Source organism: Balaenoptera borealis (assembly GCF_965194805.1).
Source record: "Balaenoptera borealis genome assembly, chromosome: 9".
Classification (NCBI taxonomy): Eukaryota; Metazoa; Chordata; class Mammalia; order Artiodactyla; family Balaenopteridae; genus Balaenoptera; species Balaenoptera borealis.
Window position 1 is genome coordinate 69,569,883 of NC_138873.1, and position 22,001 is coordinate 69,591,883.

At 37.2% G+C, this 22,001-nt stretch overlaps 1 protein-coding gene across 6 annotated transcripts in view; it reads left to right on the top strand.

Annotated features, from left to right (window-relative positions):
* Nucleotides 1–22,001, top strand: part of RARS2 (arginyl-tRNA synthetase 2, mitochondrial) — an 80,074-nt gene that overhangs the window by 9,515 nt on the left and 48,558 nt on the right. For 3 of the 6 annotated variants that reach the window (XM_082405978.1, XM_082405979.1, XM_082405982.1), the window contains one exon: nt 12,283–12,356. In XM_082405978.1, the coding sequence (XP_082262104.1) occupies nt 12,283–12,356 (74 nt within the window). Of the gene's footprint in view, nt 1–10,975; nt 11,113–11,401; nt 11,704–12,282; nt 12,357–22,001 lie in introns of those variants that run through there. The other 3 variants (XM_082405983.1, XM_082405980.1, XM_082405981.1) reach the window with 2 other exon arrangements.

A 22,001-nucleotide genomic window follows, 5' to 3' on the forward strand; every position in this document is an offset into this window, starting at 1 on the left:
TTTTGTTTTTATTTCCATTTCTCTAAGAGGTGGGTCAAAAAGGATCTTGCTGTGATTTATGTCATAGAGTGTTCTTCCTATGTTTTCCTCTAAGAATTTTATAGTGTCTGGCCTTACATGTAGGTCTTTAATCCATTTTGAGTTTATTTTTGTGTATGGTGTTAGGGAGTGTTCTAATTTCATTCTTTTACATGTAGCTATCCAGTTTTCCCAGCACCACTTATTGAAGAGGCTGTCTTTTCTCCATTGTATACTCTTGCCTCCTTTATCAAAGATAAGGTGACCATATGTGTGTGGGTTTATCTCTGGGCTTTCTATCCTGTTCCATTGATCTCTATTTCTGTTTTTGTGCCAGTACCATATTGTCTTGATTACTGTAGCTTTGTAGTATAGTCTGAAGTCCAGGAGTCTGATTCCTCCAGTGTTTTTCTTTCTCAAGATTGCTTTGGCTATTCAGGGTCTTTTGTGTTTCCATACAAATAGTGCAATTTTTTTTTCTAGTTCTGTGAAAAATGTCATTGGTAGTTTGATAGGGATTGCCCTGAAACTGTAGATTGCTTTGGGTAGTCACACTGATTCACTTTTATCTAGTTTACAATCCATTCTAGTTTTGTTGATGTTTTTCAACAGCCTTTTTTTCCAGCATAAGCTCACAAACTGCATTTCGTTGTTATGTAATTGTTACATTTTAAGGGCCTTAAGTTCCCCTCCTTATTAATTTATATCTACATAACTTGATAGAGGAGATACACTGCTAACTGTGAATAGAGGAGAGGTCTCCTTGACTGCTGAGGAGTTTTGTTGTCAGATCTCTGGTGTGACTTCAAGGAGCAGTTAAACTTGTCCAGTTGTTGTCATCCAGTCCTAAGCTGAAATATCTTCCCAACATAAATATTTCAGCTTAGAACTGGTTACGTTGGGAAGATTACTCGTCCACATTCAGATGAGCTACAGTAACTGACTGAATTATCTAGGTGTGTGCTTTGCTTCTAACCTATTCTCACAGGCCCACTAGCATTCAGTTCTGCTTCAAACCACAAGTTCTGTAAGAGCCATGCTAAATTTCTTTCATTATAAATAATTGCGAATGACTTGCCCATCAAATCATTTGGGAAGTTCTTTTCTGAACCCTGAAGTTTCCGTTGATACCTCGTTTGCTTACTGCTTGAGTCTTTGAGCTAATTCAGACCTGAAGAATATCTCTGCAGATGCGGGAGTACTCGTGCATTGGCTCTTGGTGGCAAACATCCACAGCTGACCTGGTTATATTAGAGAGTCAGAACTGAGGAATAACCAGGGGTAATTGACAGATTAAGTAATTTAAGATCTAGAAGAGTGATTGATAATCTTTCAAGAATTTTAAAACTAATTGCCTTGTAGACTGTGTTATAAAATACAGAACTAATTTTCATAAGATATCAGTTCTGCCACCTACATGTTTGGTTGCTAAAGCATAAGGATCTCTTTTTCATCTGCAAAATTAGGGTTTTTATGTGGTTATTGGAGATTTTGATCTTGAACCTGGCAAGCTTAGCTCCTAAATGAATTTAGAGCCTATCTAGAGCCAGACTGATAGGATATTTTTTGGCTTTGTGTTCAGTACCTGAGTACTAAGCATAAGACTTATGTGTGCCTGTGTGCCAGGGGAAGAAATGGTTGAGAACTGCCCACAAGCTGATTAATTAATGGCTCTCTCATGCTGGGTACCCTAGGAGCCAAAGATTCTATTACATTAGAATCTTTGACTTCAGGTTGTCAAATCCAAGGCTTAGAATTGTACCTGGTACATTGTGAGCACTCAATACATATTAGTCATTATTATATTATACATGAGAATCTCTGGTCTTAGATTCCCAACCCAGATCTGGCATATGTATATTTTCACTTTTGATACTCCCTTTAAGAAGTGCTTCTGCTTTCAACCTCAGATTTCCTCTTCATTCAGTTGGAAGTTATTCAGTTTATTTCTCAAGGACTGTGACTAATGTTTTGTGGGGTTTTTTTTTTAATATAAATTTTATTTATTTATTTTTGACTGCGTGGGCTTTCTCTAGTTGCGGCGAGCGGGGGCTACTCTTCCTTGCGGTGCGTGGGCTTCTCGTTGCGGTGGCTTCTCTTGTTGCGGAGCCACGGGCTTCTAGGCACGTGGGCTTCGTTAGTTGTGGCATGCAGGCTCGGTAGTTGTGGCTCGTGAGCTCTAAAGCGCAGGCTCAGTAGTTGTGGTGCACGGGCTTAGTTGCTCCATGGCATGTGGAATCTCCCTGGACCAGGGATTGAACTGTGTCCCCTGCATTGGCAGGCAGATTCTTAACCAGTGCACCACCAGGGAAGTCCCCTGTTTTGTGGATTTTATTCCTCTGTTTTTAGCTCTAAAGTTTTGAGCCTTAGTCTTCTTTTATTATTTTTATTTTCAACTGAGTAAACTTTTAGCACATTCTGTAAAAATATTTTCCTTCACTAATCTGAGGCCTCAAGTAGATAGTTATCGATAGGCTCTTGTTTCACCTGTCGCCAGGAGAAACACCTTTACCTAAAGGGGAAAAACGAAATCTGTAGCTAAGGAAACTCATAGGTCACATTTTCACCAGAGAAAACACTAAGTTCAACCTCAGAGACAAGTCCTATTATTTCCAGAATAGTTCTGAACCTGTGAGACTGTAGGTGAATTAAAAACCACGCTCTCTGACGTTTGACAGTGGTTCCTTTTTCTTTGTTTCTTTGTGTGTGTGTGTGTGTGTGCGCCCACCCCATTTGAAAGGTACTCCTCGAATTAATTAAAATCCCTCACTAGTTTGGGCACTGATTGTTAAAGTGGAAGGCAGCTGGTGTCTCCCTCTGCAGTGCTTCTCAAGCTTTGTCTACTTGAGACTGGAATCACCTGAGAAGCATTGAAAAAAATACCTAAGCCCAGGCCCCTTGGGCTGGGGTTGGGTGGGGGCCTTGAAGTTCGCAACCTTATCAGGGGATTTTGGTGTTCATCCGGGCTTGATAACACCTAGCCAAGGACGACCAGGAAGCAGAAAGGTGTAGCTCAGTGGTCCCCACGCTCTACCTCACATTAGAGTCAACCCCCAGAACTTTTTAACATCTGTTGCCCAGGTCATACCCTGTATTAATTAGACAGCATATTTGCATGTGGAAGCCAGACATCGGTGTTTTCTAAAGATCCCTGGGTCATTCCCATGTGCAGCAAAATGTGAGAACCACTGGTATAGTGATTAAGAACAGAAGACACGTGGGTTTAAATCCAGCTTCTCTGATAGGTGTGTAAGTTCACTGTACTTCATCTGTAAAATGTGGAAAATTATTTAGCTCCTTATAGGCTTGTCATTAAGGTTCAATGAATTAATATAAATAGGGTACTTAGAATTGTGTTTGTATTGTATGCATGCAGAATTCATTAGTCATTATATTATCTGTTAGAGTTCTGAGGATGGGGTATTTTGAAGCCCCTCTCCACACCACCACCACCTCAGAGGCTTTCTGGTGTTGGGGACCTTATTATTATCCATTACCCTAGGTGAAAGCTTTAGCACCTGTATGATCAGGCCATTCAAGATGGCTGTTCCCTTGCTGTCTGTATATTCCCTGCTGACCAGTCCCTGCTTCACTCACATAACTACCCAATTCTCTTAATTATAGGGCTTAATCAGTAACCGCCTACTTGATTGCCCCCTGCCTCAGCTGCTGGTTTTTCTGGTAACAGTTGAGCCAACCTGACGTCAATTCCCCCTATAAATGGTAGCGTCCTTCTCGCCCAAGTAGCGAAGATGGCTGCCATGTCCTGTCTGCCGTCAGCCATACACAGTGGGGTGTTGCTCCAGGACCTTTTGCTTCAGACGTGTAAGATCCTCTATCCGATGAATCAGTAGTGTCTCTGTAGCTGTGTCTGGGCTCTTTCTTCGGTCTCCAGGCTGGGCATCCAACAAGGCTTGCAGGCCTGCAGGGTGCAGCCCAGTAGACCCACATGAAGTTAAATAAACAGAAAGCTATATATCTGAACCATACTGCTTAATTTTCAGTAGGAATTCCTTAACAGTAGATACTTTTATAAAGTTGTGCTTTGGTAAAGAAAAAAATCTTTCTCATTTTTGCAAAAATAATACCTGCTTATTGTAAAGAATTACAATACAAAAAGGTGCAAAGAATTTAAAAAATAAAGTTACCATCACTAACATTGATTGACCTCTATTTTAGATACATTTCTTTGCAGATATACAGGCAGAAAAAAGAACGAAGATGGGAACACAGAATAGATATGCGTTTTATAAAAATTGGACTGTTGTAACAAGCTTTTATTTTTTTAAGTTTTACAATGGAAAATGTGCAACTGCTAAAAGTATAATACTATTGTGATTCCTCACGTACTCATAACCTAAATGCAGTTTTAAGTAAAAAGTATTAAACACAGTTGAGCTTGAATATAACAAAAGAAAAAGAATCCAAAGTGCAATTCAAAGAATTATTGATCAATTTCCTAAACGAGTCCTCTACAGTTAAGAGATTATGAAGAACATCACAATTTGGAGCTTATTTTTATAAATGTTGATGTTTCAGAGACTCATAGATACAGAGAGCAGACTGGTTTTTACCAGAGGGGAGCGGGTAGGGGGTTGGACAAAATAGGTAAAGGGAATTAAGAGGTACAAACTTACAGCTGTAAAATATGTTAAGCTACAGGATGTAACATACACATAAGGAATATAGTCAATAATACTGTAACTTTGTATGGTGACAGATGGTAACTGCACTTATTTTGGTGATCATTTCATGCATCACTGTGTTGTACACCTGAAACTAATATAATGTATGTTAATTATAAATTTTTAAAAATCTTGATGTTTCAGATTTAGGCAGTATCAACCCTTGCCATGAAAGAAGAGAACATTAGCACTCTTATAGTTGGTATAACTTTCCTCTACCTTTCCTAATTTGTTTCAGTAACTTTCTCAAAGTTTGTAACACTTAGTCTGTTTATTAATGGTATTTGCATGACTTATCACTTATTCACTTTATTTTGAATTGGATACATTGCTTACCACCAATCCTTTTCCTGATACATGGCTTAATTGTCTGGATTTCTTTATGAGTAGATTTTTCAAGAAGGGGTTTTTTTTTTAACTTTACTTTTGTTTTTTTAAGAAATTATGACTCCTCAGATAAAATAGTCCTAGACATATCTAAAGGAGGGTTAATAACTAGAAAATTAGCATGCTTAGAAATAATATGAAAATAATAAATTTAGAAATAATATTAAAAATCTTCCTTTTAGAAATAAAGCAATAACACCAGATTGTTTAGTTCTGATTTTTGATTTTCCAAAGTCTGATACTACAGATGCAAATGTCATATAACAATCTAATGTTATTTTAATTTTTTTCCAATTTTCATATGGTGGCAACTAACTCAAATTAAGAAAAGAACTGAGCAAGTGAAATTAAATCAGTTTGCAGCTTCTCCAGTAGATGAATTTTGCCCTATACAATATCATTGCTAAATTATTTACTTTAACCAGATCATGATCTTTGTGATTAGGTAACATGGCTACAAAGTAAAGTACATTTATTTCATCCCTGGAGTTTTTTTGATTGGGTGCTTTATTTTTGAAATTTAGTGACTTGACCAGGATGTGTCTCAGTGTTGAATTTTCTGTATTATGTTTTCCTGACATAGTCATTTATTTTGATCTATAGATTCCATTTGTTTCTTTCTTTCTTTTTTTTTTTTTTAGGAAATATTTAATCATGGAGAAGAATACTGTTAGTATCCATGTACCCTTCACCCTGCTTGAGCAATAAACTATTACAAACACTATTAAAATCTCCTGGGTACCCATCCCTGGATGCAAACTCTCTTTCCTCACATATGAGGTTTTGTTTATCATGCCTGTGCATGTGACTTACTACCTAGGAATGTATCCCTAAATAGTATTCTTTTGCAAGTTACTAAATTTTATATAAGTGGTAATCAAACTGTAATTATCCTTCTGCAACTTGGGGTTTTGTTTGTTTCCTTCAAATTTTAAAAAAGATTTATCCATAATGGTGCACAGAGGTCCAGTTCTTTCATTTTACTGCTGAGTGGTGTGTCATTGCAGTAATATACAATTTAGATTTCGTTCTTAATTTCAGGGAGGATTTCCCTTTTATTGCCTATTATGCCCAATCTCCTATCACCTTGGTCACACCTGGTTCTAGCTGCCACTTAAGTGAACAGTTTCACATGTGCTTCCATCCACTTACTGTTAACAGCACTTCATGCTGTCAGAAAGCCTGCTACCAACCCATACTTGGCTCAAGTGTGGTGGAGTGAACACCCTCAAGGACACCCGTCAGTCACTGGGGGATAGAAGCTTCTGCTCCCTATTTTTGGATAGACACTTTTGATATACATTATGTATGCCTCTTGAAAAGTAAGATAGAAATTAAGCCCCTATTGCCTATAGCAGTGAACTTGATAGCACAATCTTGTATTTACTTTTTCTCCTCTCTCATTCTCCCCAGTATATCACTTCTGCCCTTAGCAATCACTTCCCAGATAAACTACCTACCTGTGTACAGTCCTTTTCCCAGGCCCTGCTTTTGGGGATCCAAGATATATATCTATGAATACTTTTATTTTTCTTGGGTTTTATTCATTCATCTTTATGGCTTCTGGGAAATAAGACTAAGGTAGGAGCCCTGCTAAATAAGGGTGCTCCATTCTGCTTGAGAATCTTTTGTATCTTTTCTTGACTATCACTTTTTGAAGAGTGTGGCTTTGTGCTTTGTCTCTCTGTCCTTAATGCTGCTGGAGAACCAATGTACCTGTCTTCCTGTCTGCTTGCTTCTTTGGTGCTGCTTTTTGTATTTTAGGGACACCAGTTATCCTAAAGTTGGATTATCTTGTACCCAGTTTTACTTATCTTTGATCTCTTTATGTTTTTTAAAATCTGTATTATCTGATTATCTTAGCCCTTATATGTTATACTTTTATTTTCAATTCTGAGTACACTCTTTGTGTTTCTTAATTAATAGTTCTATAATAAATGTTTGATCATCAATTTATTTAATCTTTAGACTCCTTTTTTATCTCACTCTTGTTTTTCCATCTTTCAGTTCTTGCTTATTCACAAATCTGGAAGCCCTTATGAAGAATGTATTGTTATATTTTTCTTCTAGAGTTCTTTGATGTCCTGTATGCCACATTCCTTTCATACTGTCTTTTTCTTTCAGTCCCTGCCCCTCCCTCTCCGTATCTCTCTCTCTTTTTCAGTTTGTTTGTCTGTTTTTCATGCCTATTTTTCATTTACCAGTGCTTGACAGCTCTGCCCAGACTTTATATTTGCTTCCGCATTGTGTGGGTGACTTCTTCACTCTCCATTTCAGAATTGTTCTTGGCTCACCTCACTTTTTTGATTACAAAAATATAAACTCTGCAGCTTTCCACTCCTCTTTTGTCTCTCCAGGAGGTTGTGGTGACCTGTACATGTTACTCCTGAATTCTGACTTGGCATATTTTTGCTAGCTAGTTCTGATATCTTTCCATCTTCCTATAAAAGTTCCTCCTCTGATTCTTCCTGCCCATGCAGCACAATATCAGGATTTACTCCCTGTAATTGGGGAATGTATTGTGTTTCCATTGGGGAGGCCCTCAGATTCCGCCCTAGAAGCTTCACTTGTGCTGGAAATCACTTCTCTCTTTTACTCATTCTTTCCTGCAGTTCTGTAGCATCTCTCAGGCATAGATGAAAAAAATGGAATTCATTCAGTGTTTTCTCTCCAGATTTGGGTATTAATGAGAATTGTTAATTCAGCTTAGGAGCCTTGCCAAACAGGGCTGCCCCATTTCTTCTCAGAATCTGATGTATCTTTGCTTGGTTACCACTTTTGAAGTTTATAACTTTGGGCTTTGCCTATCATGTGTATTTTTTGCTGGAGAACCAACCAGCCTATGACCTACCTTCCTTTCTTTCTCCTCTCCTTTCTTCCTTCCTTTTCATTTTACTTTGATAATGGGTAGGAAATGGGAGATTATGTAAAGAAGACTTCTTTCCACTACTTAATCCCAAAGTCTTTCTGGGTTTTGTTTTTAATTGTGGGAAAATACACATAACAAAATTTAACATCTTTTTTTATGGTTTGTTGTCTTATTGAAGTATAGTTGATTTATGATGTTCTGTTAATTTCTGCTAAACAGCAAAGTGATTCATGTATACATATATATACTTTTTCTGTATTCTTTTCCATTATGGTTTATCACAGGATACTGAATATAGTTCCCTGTGCTATACAGTAGGACCTTGTTGTTTATCCATTCCATATATAATAGCTTACATCTGCTAAACCCAGCCTCCCACTCCATCCCTCCCCAAACCTCTCCCCCTTGGCAACCACAACTCTATTCTCTATGTCCGTGAGTCTGTTTCTGTTTCGTAGATAGGTTCATTTGTGTCATGTTTTTAGATTCCACATATAAGTGATATCATATGGTATTTGTCTTTCTCTTTTTGACTTACTCACTTAGTATGATAATCTCTAGTTGCATACATGTTGCTGCAAATGGCATTATTTCGTTCTTTTTTATGCCTGAATAGTATCCCCTTGAATATATGTAACATCTTCTTTATCCCTTGATCTGTCGATGGACTTTTAGGTTGCTTCCATGTCTTGGCTATGTGATTAGTGCTGCAGTGAACATTGGGATGCATGTATCTTTTCAAATTAGGCTTTTCATCTTTTCCGGATATATGCCCAGGAGGGGGATTGCTGGATCATATGGTAGTTCTATTTTTAGTTTTCTGAGGAACCTCTACACTGTTCTTCATAGTGGCTGTACCAACTTACATTCCCACCAACAGTGTAGGAAGTTTCCCTTTTCTTCACATCCTCTCCAGGATTTGTTATTTGCAGAGTTTTTAATGATAGCCATTCTGACCAGTGTGAGATGGTACCTCATTTTATTTTTGATTTGCATTTCTCTAATATAAAGTTTACTATCTTAACCATTTTAAAATGTACAGTTCAGTGGCATTAAGTACATTCACATTGTTATACAACCATCACCACCAACCATCTCCAGAACTCTTTTCATCTTGCAAAACTGAAACTGTCCTTATTAAACAGTTACTCCCCATTCCTCCTTTATCCCCCAGTCCCTTTCTTCTTGGTTTTTTAAATTTACATCATATAAGAATGTTTCTGTGCCTTTGTAAAATTACTATTGAAGGTATTTTCTATTTTGGTCTACGCATCTTCATGTGTATATAACTTGGTCTTAGAATTTACTTTTAGGAAAACTTTGTTCCTACTGACTTGCTGGATCTCTTACGAGGTAAAAAGTGCTGTGTAGATTCCCTTTGCACCTTGGTTGCCAAGAAGTCTGATTATCTTTAGCTTGAGTTTGCTGGCACAATTTTATACCTCCATTTTATTTTTATGGTTTAAGCCCCCTCAGAGCTCTTTTGGAGCAAATGAGGTATGGTAGAAGAAATAAACTTTAAGTAGTTTTTAGTTTGTATCAGAGAATTTTTTGTGTTGGTCCTAGGTAATATGTTTACATTCCAAAGTTCACAACTTATTTGTGAGATAAAGATGAAAAAATTGGCCTCTGTTGAATGAAAAACGCACAATGTAAGAGGTGTGAGTTGTCAGTTTCAGCTTTATTGAGGGGCCTTACTGATGACTGTATCCTGGGAGACAGCCACTCAGCAGCTCTGAGTAAACTCCGAAGAGGTAGGGGGGGAGCCAGTTTAATCATGATCGTTGGCTGGGGAATCTGTGCAGTCAAGCTCACGTCTCAGTAAAAGATGACAGCTAGTCCCAAGGGACAGATATCTCTGTTAATGATTTTGGTGCTTTTCTAGATATGGGAAGATGCAAGAATCTGGTTTTATTAAAATTCTTCCTGAGATGTACGTAGAACTATCTAAGGGGCCTGTTTTTCCACAGTACAGTGTGCCTCATCCTGTTTTTTGTCCTGAACTCCTCTCAGGGTTCATTATCGGTCAGAAACTGCAGTGGCTAATGACTTAATCCATGTATAACTGGATGGTGAACAACATTCTTTTTTTTTTTTCTTTTCCAGCAGAGTTTAGTTATATCTAAGATAGGCAGAAGGTCTTATAGGAGAAGGTTATGGGTAAGTTTGAAAGACATTATGTCCAAAATGCAGGATCTTATTTCCCTGACCCATGCCCCCTGCAATGGAAATGCAGAGTCTTAACCACAGGACCGCCAGGGAAGTCTCCCAAAATAAAACCTTTTAAAGGAAGAAGGAAATAATATTTATTACGTGCTTATTACATGACACAATTTTGTTAGTCCTCACGAGAGCCCTAGTTTATTATTAATAGATTTATTATCCCCATTTTTCAGATGTGAAAACTTAAGCTTGTTGATGTAAAATGACTTTCCCAAGGGCTCATAGACAGTAAAAGTGGAACTGGAATTTGAATTTTTTTAAGAGAAATTATAATAGAATCTTTATTACTGATGTATCTGTTTTGGCAGGAACATTTTGTAATATAAACATGAATAGTTACAGCCTTTATTCTGTAAGTGCTTTGGAAGTATTTATCCACTTCTGGGAAAGCATCTTAAGGAAAAAAAGACTTTTTTGTAAAGGATACAGTAATTCAGTTCCTAAAGGCTAGAATTTAAAAATAAAGACTGTACTCTGAGATTTAAATTTAAAAATCAACACATACTTGATCAGCAGAAATATATAGAGTATCTTAAAGGTAAATGACAGCTCCTGGTCTGCAAGTTTTGACCTTTTTTTTATGTTAATGAAATTCAACAAACAATTTCTTTTGATAATAGGGTAAATATTATTACTAATAATGGAGATGGTGACTTTAGTTTTATTCCTTTCCTTCTGAACACTTACCCCTCTGAGGAAGATTAAGATTGCTTCTTACATTCTTTAGTTTTCCTATTTACCCCATTACTCCCTTTCCCTTCTCTCTCACCAGCCATGACTTGTCCATTGCCGAGGCTGCGTAAGGATTGAGGAAGTGGGCAAGAAAGATGAAGACAGTTTTAAATTCATTATGGCTGTACTGCTATTTTCACTGTTTTGTTTTCATGCATTTCTTGTTGAAAGGGTATTGATACGACATAGGGGTTGAAGGTAGGTTCTGGTTATAGATAGCTTGTGTTTACATCCCAGCTTTTCCACCTAAGCAAGTTACATAAATTCTCTGTACTTCAGTTTCATCATTCATGAAATGAAGGCTATAATAGTATGAAAGTCATAGGATTGTTTCAAAGAAAAATTAGGCATAATTTGAGTTCCTGATGAAGGCAATAGTTCACAACTATGACTGTGCATTACAGTCATTCAGTGAGCTTTTCAAAAATACAAGTGACTAGGGACTTCCCTGGTGGCGCAGTGGTTAAGAATCCGCCTGCCAATGCAGGGGACACGGGTTCGAGCCCTGGTCCGGGAAGATCCCACATGCCGTGGAGCAACTAAGCCTGAGAGTCACAACTACTAAGCCTGGGCTCTAGAGTCCACGAGCCACAACTACTGAGCCCACATGCCACAACTACTGAAGCCCACACGCCTAGAGCCTGTGCTCCGCAACAAAGTCACCTACCTCAATGAGAAGCCCGCACACCGCAACAAGGAGTAGCCCCTGCTCACTGCAACTAGAGAAAGCCTGCGCGCAGCAACGAAGACCTAACGCAGCCATAAATAAATAAATAAACAAACAAACAAGTGAGTAAACTTTTGATAGAGCCTGGGGGTCAGATTTTCCCCCCATTATGTATTTGTTTGCTTGTTTATTTAAATAGCATGAGATTTTTGTTTCTTTTATTCACTGCTGTATCGCCAACTCCTAAAACAGTGCCTAACACAAAAAGATTTTATGAGTTAATTAAAAAGCAAATTATCTTTGGTCCCAGCAGTTCATCCCTTCTTTTTTTTTTGTAAAAATAAATAAATAAATAAATAAAAAGTTTTTTAAATCTATTTTAAAATTTATAAATATAAAATTCATCCTTTTTGGTAAACAGTTCTATTTGGCAATTTATGGTCAAACCCTTTTCTCATCCTCAACCCCTGGCAACCACTGATCTAATCTTTATCCTTACAGTTTTCGGTTTTCCGGAATGTCAAATAAACAATCATACATTATATAGCCTTTTGAGTCTGGCTTTTGTCACACTACATAGTGCATTTGTAGCTCATTTGTGTTGTGTCTCAATATTTTTTTTCAATTGTTGAGTAGCATTCTATTGAATCTGGAACAAATATATTAACAGTCTTGTGCTGTTTGTTCTTTTTGATTTTTAGCTTTCAAGAGTGTTGGATCTTCCTCCAGAATACTTGATCAAGTCAATATCTGCAGTTCCAATTTCCAGAAAAGAGTTAAGTATAATATATTTGTAATGATCTAGAATGTTACTGGCTTTGTCAATATACAAAAAAAGTTACTCTTCAATTTATGGAATAGTCCTTGAAATTAACCTTAATATATGATTTAACCTATTATTCCCATGGATTTAAATAATAAAATTAAAATCTGTATTTTACATACTGACATGGCAGATTATATTTGTATTCTCATGCTGTCTTGATGTTTATTCTAATAACTATAATTATGGCAGTCTTTAAGAAAAATTTGTAATGAAGTTCAAATTTAATTCTGTAACAGCAAATAAAAGAACTAAGATTGTAGTTAGATTGTAGTTAGAAAATCAGTTTTTGAAGGGATCTTAGAGATTTTCCACCTATCTAATACTTGAATACTATTGTACCATATTTACCTGCTAGATTTTTTTTGCAGGTTTTGGTTTTTTGCTTGTTTCCATTCGAGGCCCCCCAGTGATAGAGAATTACTGGTTAGGACTACATACAACCTATAGTTGCTTCTTGGATTCAGAGAGATATCTCTTTTGTGAGTTTGGTCATTCTCATTGATACCTGTTTACGAGTTGGCTAGAAAACTTTAATACTTGGATAAAATACCCTCTCAGTTAATTAATAATGACAAGAAATTAGCTACATAGTAGGCATTTAAGCCCTAAGCTTAAGTTATCATTGTACCATTATGATATAATGATGCCATTATCATTATACCATTATGTCCTTGTATTTTGTCCCCTTAACTTTGTCAGGATTTTAAGATTGAGTAGAATGAATGTTCTTTTTCCCAGAATAGGACAAAGAGATAAGTGGAAAAGAAAGAGAGAGGCTACGTATGTCCTTGTAAAAGAGAGCATCTTAAAATGGCCTGCTACAGCTTCATCTATACTGAGTTCCAAGAACAGAGGCAACCACTGACCAAAAGATGGGCCATATAATTATATGTAAATTGATGTAATGATGCAAACCAGTTACCTATTTCATAAAATCTGTAAAGGACATTTTGCATAATGGAATGTCTCAGTTTTTATTTTATGTTTCAAAGACCTTTAATAAGCTGAACTGTATTGGCCCATCTTTTTGTTTCTTTTTTTTTCTTAATTTAAGTAACATTGGCTTATAACATTATATAAATTTCATGCGCACAGCATTCTCTAAACAGTATAGCGTGCTCACCACCAAAACTTCAGTTTCCATGTGTCATCATACAGTTGATCCCCTTCACCCATTTCACCCACCCCCCTGCCGCACCACCCCTTCCCCTCTGGTAACCACCACTCTGTCTCTGTAGCTGCATGTTTGGTTTGTTCACTTACTTTGTTTTTATTTCTTATACTCCACATATGAGTGAAATCATACGGTATTTGTCTTTCTTTGTCTGACTTATTTCATTTAGCGTAATACCCTCGAGGTCCAACCACATTGTCCCAGATGGCAAGATCTCATCTTTTTCTATGGCCGAGTAGTATTCCATTGTTTATATATATACCACATCTCCTTTTTTAAAATTTTTTATTGGAGTACAGTTAATTTACAGTGTTGTGTTAGTTTCAGATGTACAGCAAAGTGAATCTGTTATACGTAAACATATATCCCCTCTTTTTTTAGGTTCTTTTCCCATATAGGCCATTACAGAGTATTGAGTAGAGTTCCCTGTGCTATACAGTAGGTCCTTATTAGTTACCTATTTTATATATAGTAGTGTGTATATGTCAATCCCAATCTTATCCCTCCCCCACCTTACCCCTGGTAACCATAAGTTTGTTCTCTACATCTGTAACTCCATTTCTGTTTTGTAGATAAGTTCATTTGTACCCTTTTTTTAGATTCCACATCTAAGCACTATCATACAATAGCTGTCTTTCTCTGTCTGACTTACTTTCACTTAGTATGATAATCTCTAGGTCCATCCATGTTGCTGCAAATGGCATTATTTCTTTTTTATGGCTAAGTAGTATTCCATTGTATATATGTACCACATCTTTATCTATTCATTTATGGACACTTAGGTTGTTTCCATGCGTTGGCTATTGTAAATAATGCTGCAGTAAACATAGAGGTGCTTTTATCTTTTCAAATTAGTGCTTTCATATTCTTTTGATAAATACCCAGAAGTAGGATAGCTGGATTATGTGGTGGTTCTATTAACTTTTTGCGGAATCTCCATAGTGGCTGCACCAATTTACGTACCCACCAACAGTATATGAGGGTTCCCTTTTCTCCACATCCTTGCCAACACTTATTTCTCACCTTTTTGACAGTACCTATTCTGATGTGAGGGGATATCTCATTATTGGTTTGATTTGCATTTTCCTAATAATTAGTGATGCTGAGCATCTTTCCATGCGCCTGTTGTCTTGGCCCCTCTTTTGAATAAGATTTTCTTTACCTGCTTGCAGTTCCTTTGGGTAGCTCCACTTTAACAATCTGAAATACCAGGACTTTGATTTATAGAAAATAAATATTGGGGAGGACCTCAATTTTTCTAGGCTACCAGTCTAAAATTCTGCGTATTAAATTTGTTTACAACAAAGGAAATCCCTAGCTTTGCCTTCATAAACCCAGTTATTCTTTAGACTACTAAAACAAAGCCTAACTGTTCTTGTTTTTTGGTGGTTTTTTTTTGGCTGTGTTGGGTCTTCATTGCTGCACGCAGGCTTTCTCTACTTGTGGTGAGCAGGGGCTACTCTTCGTTGCAGTGCGCGGGCTTCTCATTGCGGTGGCTTCTCTTGTTGCAGAGCATGGGCTCTAGGCATGTGAGCTTCAGTAGTTGTGGCTCACGGGCTCTAGAGCCCAGGCTCAGTAGTTGTGGCGCAATGGCTTAATTGCTCCACGACACGTGGGATCTTCCCGGACCAGGGATCGAACCCGTGTCCCCTGCATTGGCAGGTGGATTCTTAACTAACTGCACCACCAGGGAAGTCAAAAGCCTAACTGTTCTATATTTCTAACTTGATTCTAAAACGCTATAACATGCCAGGAGAATTAAGAAATTTTATTTTTGTTTATTTGGTTTATTTAATGTGATATGAATCCATTTGCTCAGGTCTCCTAATTCAGTTATACAGTTGTCCCTTGAACAACATGGGTTTAAACTGCATGGGTCCAGTTATACATGGATTTTTTCAGCTAGCCTGAACTATGGTACTACATAATCCATGGTTGGTTGAACCGTGGATACAGAACCGTGGATTTGGAAGGCTGACTGTAAAATTACACTGGGATTTTCAACTGCTCGGATGGTCAGTGCCCCTAACTCCCCCCGGTTGTTTAAGAGTCAGCTGAATTTTTTTTTTTTTTTTTTTGGCCACGACATGCAGAATCTTAGTTCCCTGACCAGGAATTGAAGCCACACCCCCTGCAGTGGATGTGCAGAGTCTTAGCCACTGGACTGCCAGGGAAGCCCCAGCTGTATTTTCAACTGTGGTGAAATTCCTGTTTAATACTGCTTGTAGTAGACAGAATTAGTTACTTTGTTACCAGCCAGTACTACTCAGATCTATGGATTTCAGTCTGAAACCACAACAACTTCTCAGAAGTAGTGGGGAAGTAGCTATTGCTTTTTAAACTTATTTTTTTAATTATAAACGATATGAAAGTAGAGGGTATAGTTTAGTGAGCTGCTATGTGCCCATCACTCAAGATCATTAGCACATGGCCAGTTTTGTGTTGTCTACACCCCTACCCACTCTCCTGCTTCACAGTGGACTATTTTGACAGCTGCTTTTCATAGTCTAGATGTTATGTCATTTTAAAGGGATTTTTTTTAAATTAGTTTTTCTGTCATGAAAGCAAAACATAACCTTAAGGAAATTCAGGAAAATACAGAAGAATAAGAAGAAAAACTCCCCAATACTCTTACTACATACAGTAAGACAACTGATGTTAGCAGTTTGGTATATCTTTTATCTTTTCTCTTTGAATATGTCTTTCAGCCTTAAAAAAGTCATAGCTATAAAACAACTGTATGTATGATTTTGAACCCTTTCTCTTGGCATCATTTCTTTGAAAATACCACTTTTTAACAATGGCTTACTCTTAACGCTGCCCTGTTGATGGACATTTAGATTGTTTCAGTTCTGACTTTTCACATAGTTCACATTCAAGAATTGCCTCTCCAGGATGTGGAGAAAAGGGAACCCTCCTACATTGTTGGTGGGAATGTAAATTGGTAAAGCCACTGTGGAAAACAGTCCATAGATTTGTTAAAAAAAAAAAAAAAAAAAAAAAAAAAAAACTCAATTCCACTCCTGGGCATATATCCGGAAAAGACAAAAACGGTAATTCGAAAAGATACATGCCCCCCAATGTTCATAGCAGCACTGTTTGCAATAGCCAAGACATGGAGGCAACCTAAGTGTCCATCAGCAGAGGAATGGATAAAGAAGATGGTGTGTGTGTGTGTGTGTGTGTGTGCGTGCACACGTGCGTAATAGAATATTACTCGGCCATAAAAAAGAATGAAATATTGCCATTTGCAGCAACATGGATGGACCTAGAGATTACCATAGTAAGTGAAGTAAGTCAGACAGAGAAAGGCAAATATCAAATGATATCATTTATATGTGGAATCTAAAAAAATGATGCAAATGAACTTATTTACAAAACAAACACTCACAGACACAGAAAACAAGCTTATGATTACCAAAGGGGAAGCGGGGGAGGGAGGGATAAATTAGGAGTTTGGGATAAACAGATACACACTACTATATATAAAATAGATAACAACAAGGACTTACTGTATAGCACCGGGAACTATATTCAATATCTTGTAATAACCTATAGTGGAAAAGAATCTGAAAAAGAATATATATACACACACACACATTTGTGTGTGTGTGTGTGTGTGTAACTGAATCACTTTGCTGCACACCTGCAACTAACACAATATTGTAAATCAACTATACAGTACTTCAATTTTTAAAAAATTACTTCACTAAATAGACAAAGCAAAAGTTTCTGGTGGGTGTATAATTAAAATCTCCCAAAAGGGAACACTGGGATCAAGTCTGGTTGATTACCCTCACCTCCCTGAAGCATTTACTTCTCTATGGGTCCTTTCATACTAGCAAATAACCCAGCACCGAATTTAGAATTTGTGTTTTAAATATTCTTAGTTTAATAAATTGGTGTTAATCATTATTATTGGCCTAAAAGGATGATTTTTTAAATTTGTCCTTATACCACTGAACTACTTGAAAATATTTGATTTTATTGAGAATTTTTAAATTGAATTAGTTTATTATTTATGTCTCAAATAAAATTTTGGATACTTCGTACTATTAACTTTTTAAACCATCTGTAGAAAATCATGTGACCTGTTTGGGTTTTCCTGGATGTTTGAGAGCCATCCTGTAGGTTTATGGTCATATTAAACCTTTTATAAAGTATCCCACACAGGGAAGTATATTCAGTATACTGAGATAAACCATAGTGGAAAAGAATATCAGAAAGAATGTATGTATATATGTATGTATGTGTAACAAAATCAATTTGCTGTACAGCAAAAATTAACACAACATTGTAAGTCAACTATACTTCAATTTCAAAAAAAGAAAGCATCTTAGCTATATGTCAAATCATTATTTAATCTTTGGTACATTCAAATCTTTATTTTCAATTAATATTGCTATTATAGCTCTTATTTTAACTTTATATGGTTTTTATTTTTTTAAATCTTTGTGTTATTCCCATTTTGTTAGACTAATTTCTTCAGTTTCCCACATTATTGGCACAAATACTTGACTAAACAGAGTTCTTTGGTAAGAATAAATATATTCAAACCTTATATGAGTTTCCACAATTAAAGTTAATCTTTAGAAAATTAAATTGTTATGTAATCATTAGACAATAGTCTTAGAAAAGAAACAGAATGGTTTGCCAACCAATCCAGTAAGTGAAGAACTACAGACAGAATAATTCCCCATGGCTTGGTACTGTATTAACATTTTTATTTAACATCAGAACTAGGATTATTTTACCAGAACTTAAGTAGGCGCCATTATCATCACCATTTTACTGTGCTACAAAAGAAATTAAGCAACATGCCCAAGAGCACACAGACACTGATTAATAGTTGGATTTGGGTCTTTGGTTACACCTCAAATGTCGGTAGATGAGTTTGGGTTGATAAGTGTAATCCACACTAGGCTGCTGGCTAATGGATTAAGGCGCAGGAGAATCCTCCCCCCCCCCGGTTTTATTGAGATATGATTGACATAGAGCACTGTATGAGTTTAAGATGTACAGCATAGTGATTTGGCGTACATATTGTCATGAAATGATGACCGCAGTAAGTTTAGTGAACATCCATCATCCCCTATAGACAACATTAAAGAAGTAGAGAAAAAAATTTTTTTCCTTGTGATAAAAACTCTCAGGATTTACTCTCTTAACATACAAGTGTTAATTATCTTTGTCATGTTGTACATTATATCCCTAGTACTTATTTATCTTATAACTGGAAGTTTGTACCTTTTGACTACCTTCATCTAATTCCCCCTTCCCCTAACCCCCACCTGTGGTAGCCACAAATCTGATCTCTTTTTCTAGGAGTCTGTTAGTTTGTTTGCTTGTTTGTTTGTTTTTGAAGTATAATTGACCTACAACACTGTTCATATTCTACAACATAGTGATTTCTGTACATTTCAAAATGATCATGTTAAGTCTAGTTGTCATTGGTCACCATGCAACGGCATTGCGTAATTATTGACTGTATTCCCCACACTGTACATTTCATACCTGTGACTGATTTATTTTGTAACTGAAAGTTTGTACCTTTTAATCTTCCTCACCTATTTCTCTCTTCCCCCTACACCCTTCCCCTCTGGCAACCACCTGTTTGTTCTCTGTATCTATGATTCTGTTTCTGTTTGGTTATGTTTGTTCATCTGTTTTGTTTTTTAGAGTCTGCAATTAAGTGAAATCATATAGTGTTTGTCTTTCTCTGTCTGACTTATTTCACTTAGTAGAATACCATCTAGGTCCATCCATGTTGCTGCAAATGGCAAGATTGCATTCTTTTTATGGCTGAATAATATTCCAGTGTGTGGTGCGTGTGTGTGTGCACACACACACACATACCACATCTTCTTTATTTGCTCATCTATTGATGGGCACTGAAGTTCCTTCCGTATCTTGGCTATAGTAAATAATGCTGCAGTGAACATAGGGGTATACATATCTTTTCAAATTAGTGTTTTCATTTTCTTTGGATAAATACCCAGACTTGGAATTCATAGACTGTATGGTAGCTTAGTTTTAATTTTTTGAGGAATCTGCATACTATTTTACATAGTAGCAGCACCAATTTACATTCCCAGCAACAGTGCATAAGGGTTCCATTTTCTCCACATCCTTGCCAACACTTATTATTTGTTGTCTTTTTGGTAATAGCAATTCTGACAGGTAGGAATGATACCTCATTGTGATTTTGATCTGCATTTGCCTGAGGGTTAATGATGTTGAGCAACTTTTCATGTGCCTGTTGGCCATCTGTATGTCTTCTTTGGAAAAATGTCAATCCTGGAACCCTGCCCATTTTTTAATTGGGTTGTTTGTTTATTTGATGTTGAGTTGTATGATTTCTTTGTATATTTTGGATATTGACCCATTGTTGGATATATTGTTTGCAAATATCTTCTCCCATTCAGTAGGTGATTTGCATTTTGGTGATAGTTTCCTTTGCTGTGCAATAGCTTTTTAGATTGATTAGGTCCCATTGGTTTATTTTTGCTTTGCCTTCCTTGCCTGAGGAGACATATGCAAAAGAAATATTATTAAGACCAGTGTCAAAGAATGTACTGCCTATGTTTTCCTCTACAGGTTTTATTGTTTCAGGTCTTACGTTTAAGTCCTTAATCCATTTTGAATTTCTTTTTTGTGCATGGTGTGAGAGAGTAATACAGTTTGATTCTTTTGCATGTAAATGTCCAGTTTCCCAGCACCATTTATTGAAGAGGCTGTCTTTTCTCGATTGTATATTCTTTCCTCCTTTGTTGTAGATGAGTTGCCCATATAAATGTTGGTTTATTTCTGGACTCTCTATTCTGTTCCATTGATCTATATGTCTGGTTTTTTTGTTTGTTTTTTATTTATTTATTTTTGGCTGCGTTGGGTCTTCGTTGCTGCACGTGCTTTCTCTGGTTGCGGCGAGTGGGGGCTACTCTTCGTTGTGGTGCACAGGCTTCTCATTGCGGTGGCTTCTCTTGTTGCAGAGCATGGGCTCTAGGCACATGGGCTTCAGTAGTTGTGGCTCGCAGGCTCGAGCACAGGCTCAGTAGTTGTGGTGCACAGGCTTAGTTGCTCCACAGCATGTGGGATCTTCCCCGACCAGGGCTTGAACCCGTGTCCCCTGCATTGGCAGGTGGATTCTTAACCATTGCGCCACCAGGGGAGTCCCTATATGTCTGTTTTTGTGCCAGTACTATACTGTTTTGATTACTGTAGATTTGTAGCATAGTTTGAAATCAGGGAGTGTTATACTTCAGCTTTGTTGTTCTTAAGATTATTTTGGCTATTCTGGGTCTTTTGTGTTTCCATACAAGTTTTAGAATTATTCTTTTTCTATGGAAAATGCCATTGATATTTTGATAAGGATTGCATTGAATCTGTAGATTGCCTTGGGTAGTATGGTCATTTTAACAATATTCTTCCATCCCATTAACATTTCTTTTAAAGCTAGTTTCATGGTGCTGAACTCTTAGCTTTTGCTTGTCTGTAAAACTTTTGATCTCTCCTTCAAATCTGAATGAAAGCCTTGTTAGATACAGTATTCTTGGTTGTAGGTTTTTTTTTCCGTTTTGTTGCTGTAAATATATCATCCACTCCCTCCTTTTCAGCCCACAGAATAGTAATTTCCACTGCTCTTCCAATTCACTGATCCATCCTCTGTATCATCTAATCTCCTATTAATTTCTTGTAGTGTATTTTTATTTCAGTTGTTGTATGCTTTAGCTCTGTTTGATTCTACTTTATATCTTCTATTTGTTTAAAACTTCTCCCTCTGTTCATCCATTCTCCCAAGCATCTTTGTGATCATTACCTTAAACTCTTTATTGGGTAGATTGCTTATCGCCACTTAACTCAATTCTTCTTCTGGGGTTTTATCTTGTTACTTCATTTGGAATGTATTTCTCTGAGACCTCATTTTGTCTAATTATGTTTTTATTTCTATGTATTTGGTAGGTTGGTTACATTTCCTATTCTAGACAAGTGACCTTATGTAGAAAACTTCATATGGGTCCTAGCAGCATGCTCCCCTCTGGTCACTAGAGTCATATGCTTTAGAGGTGTCCCCTATGTGGGCTTTTTGGGTCTTTCTATTGTGGCAGGCTGACTACTGTGGGCATGCAAGTAGGCCTGGCTCTTTTGTGGGTAGGACAGTGGGTTGCCAGGCCCTGCCTTGTGTGAAGGCTGCCAGTCACTGATAGGTGGGGCCAGATCCTGGTGCAGTGGAGTTCATGGCCAGGGAAGTCCTGGTCCTGGTACCAACCAATAGATGGCTAGGACCCGGTCGCTAGACAACTGGCTACGGAGCCCCAGTGGGTCCTAGGGCTAGTGCTGGCCCATTGGTGGGCAGAGCCATGTCCTGGCATCTGTAGCTGCGAGGCCCTAGTGGTCCCAGTGTCAGTGTCAGCCCACTGGGG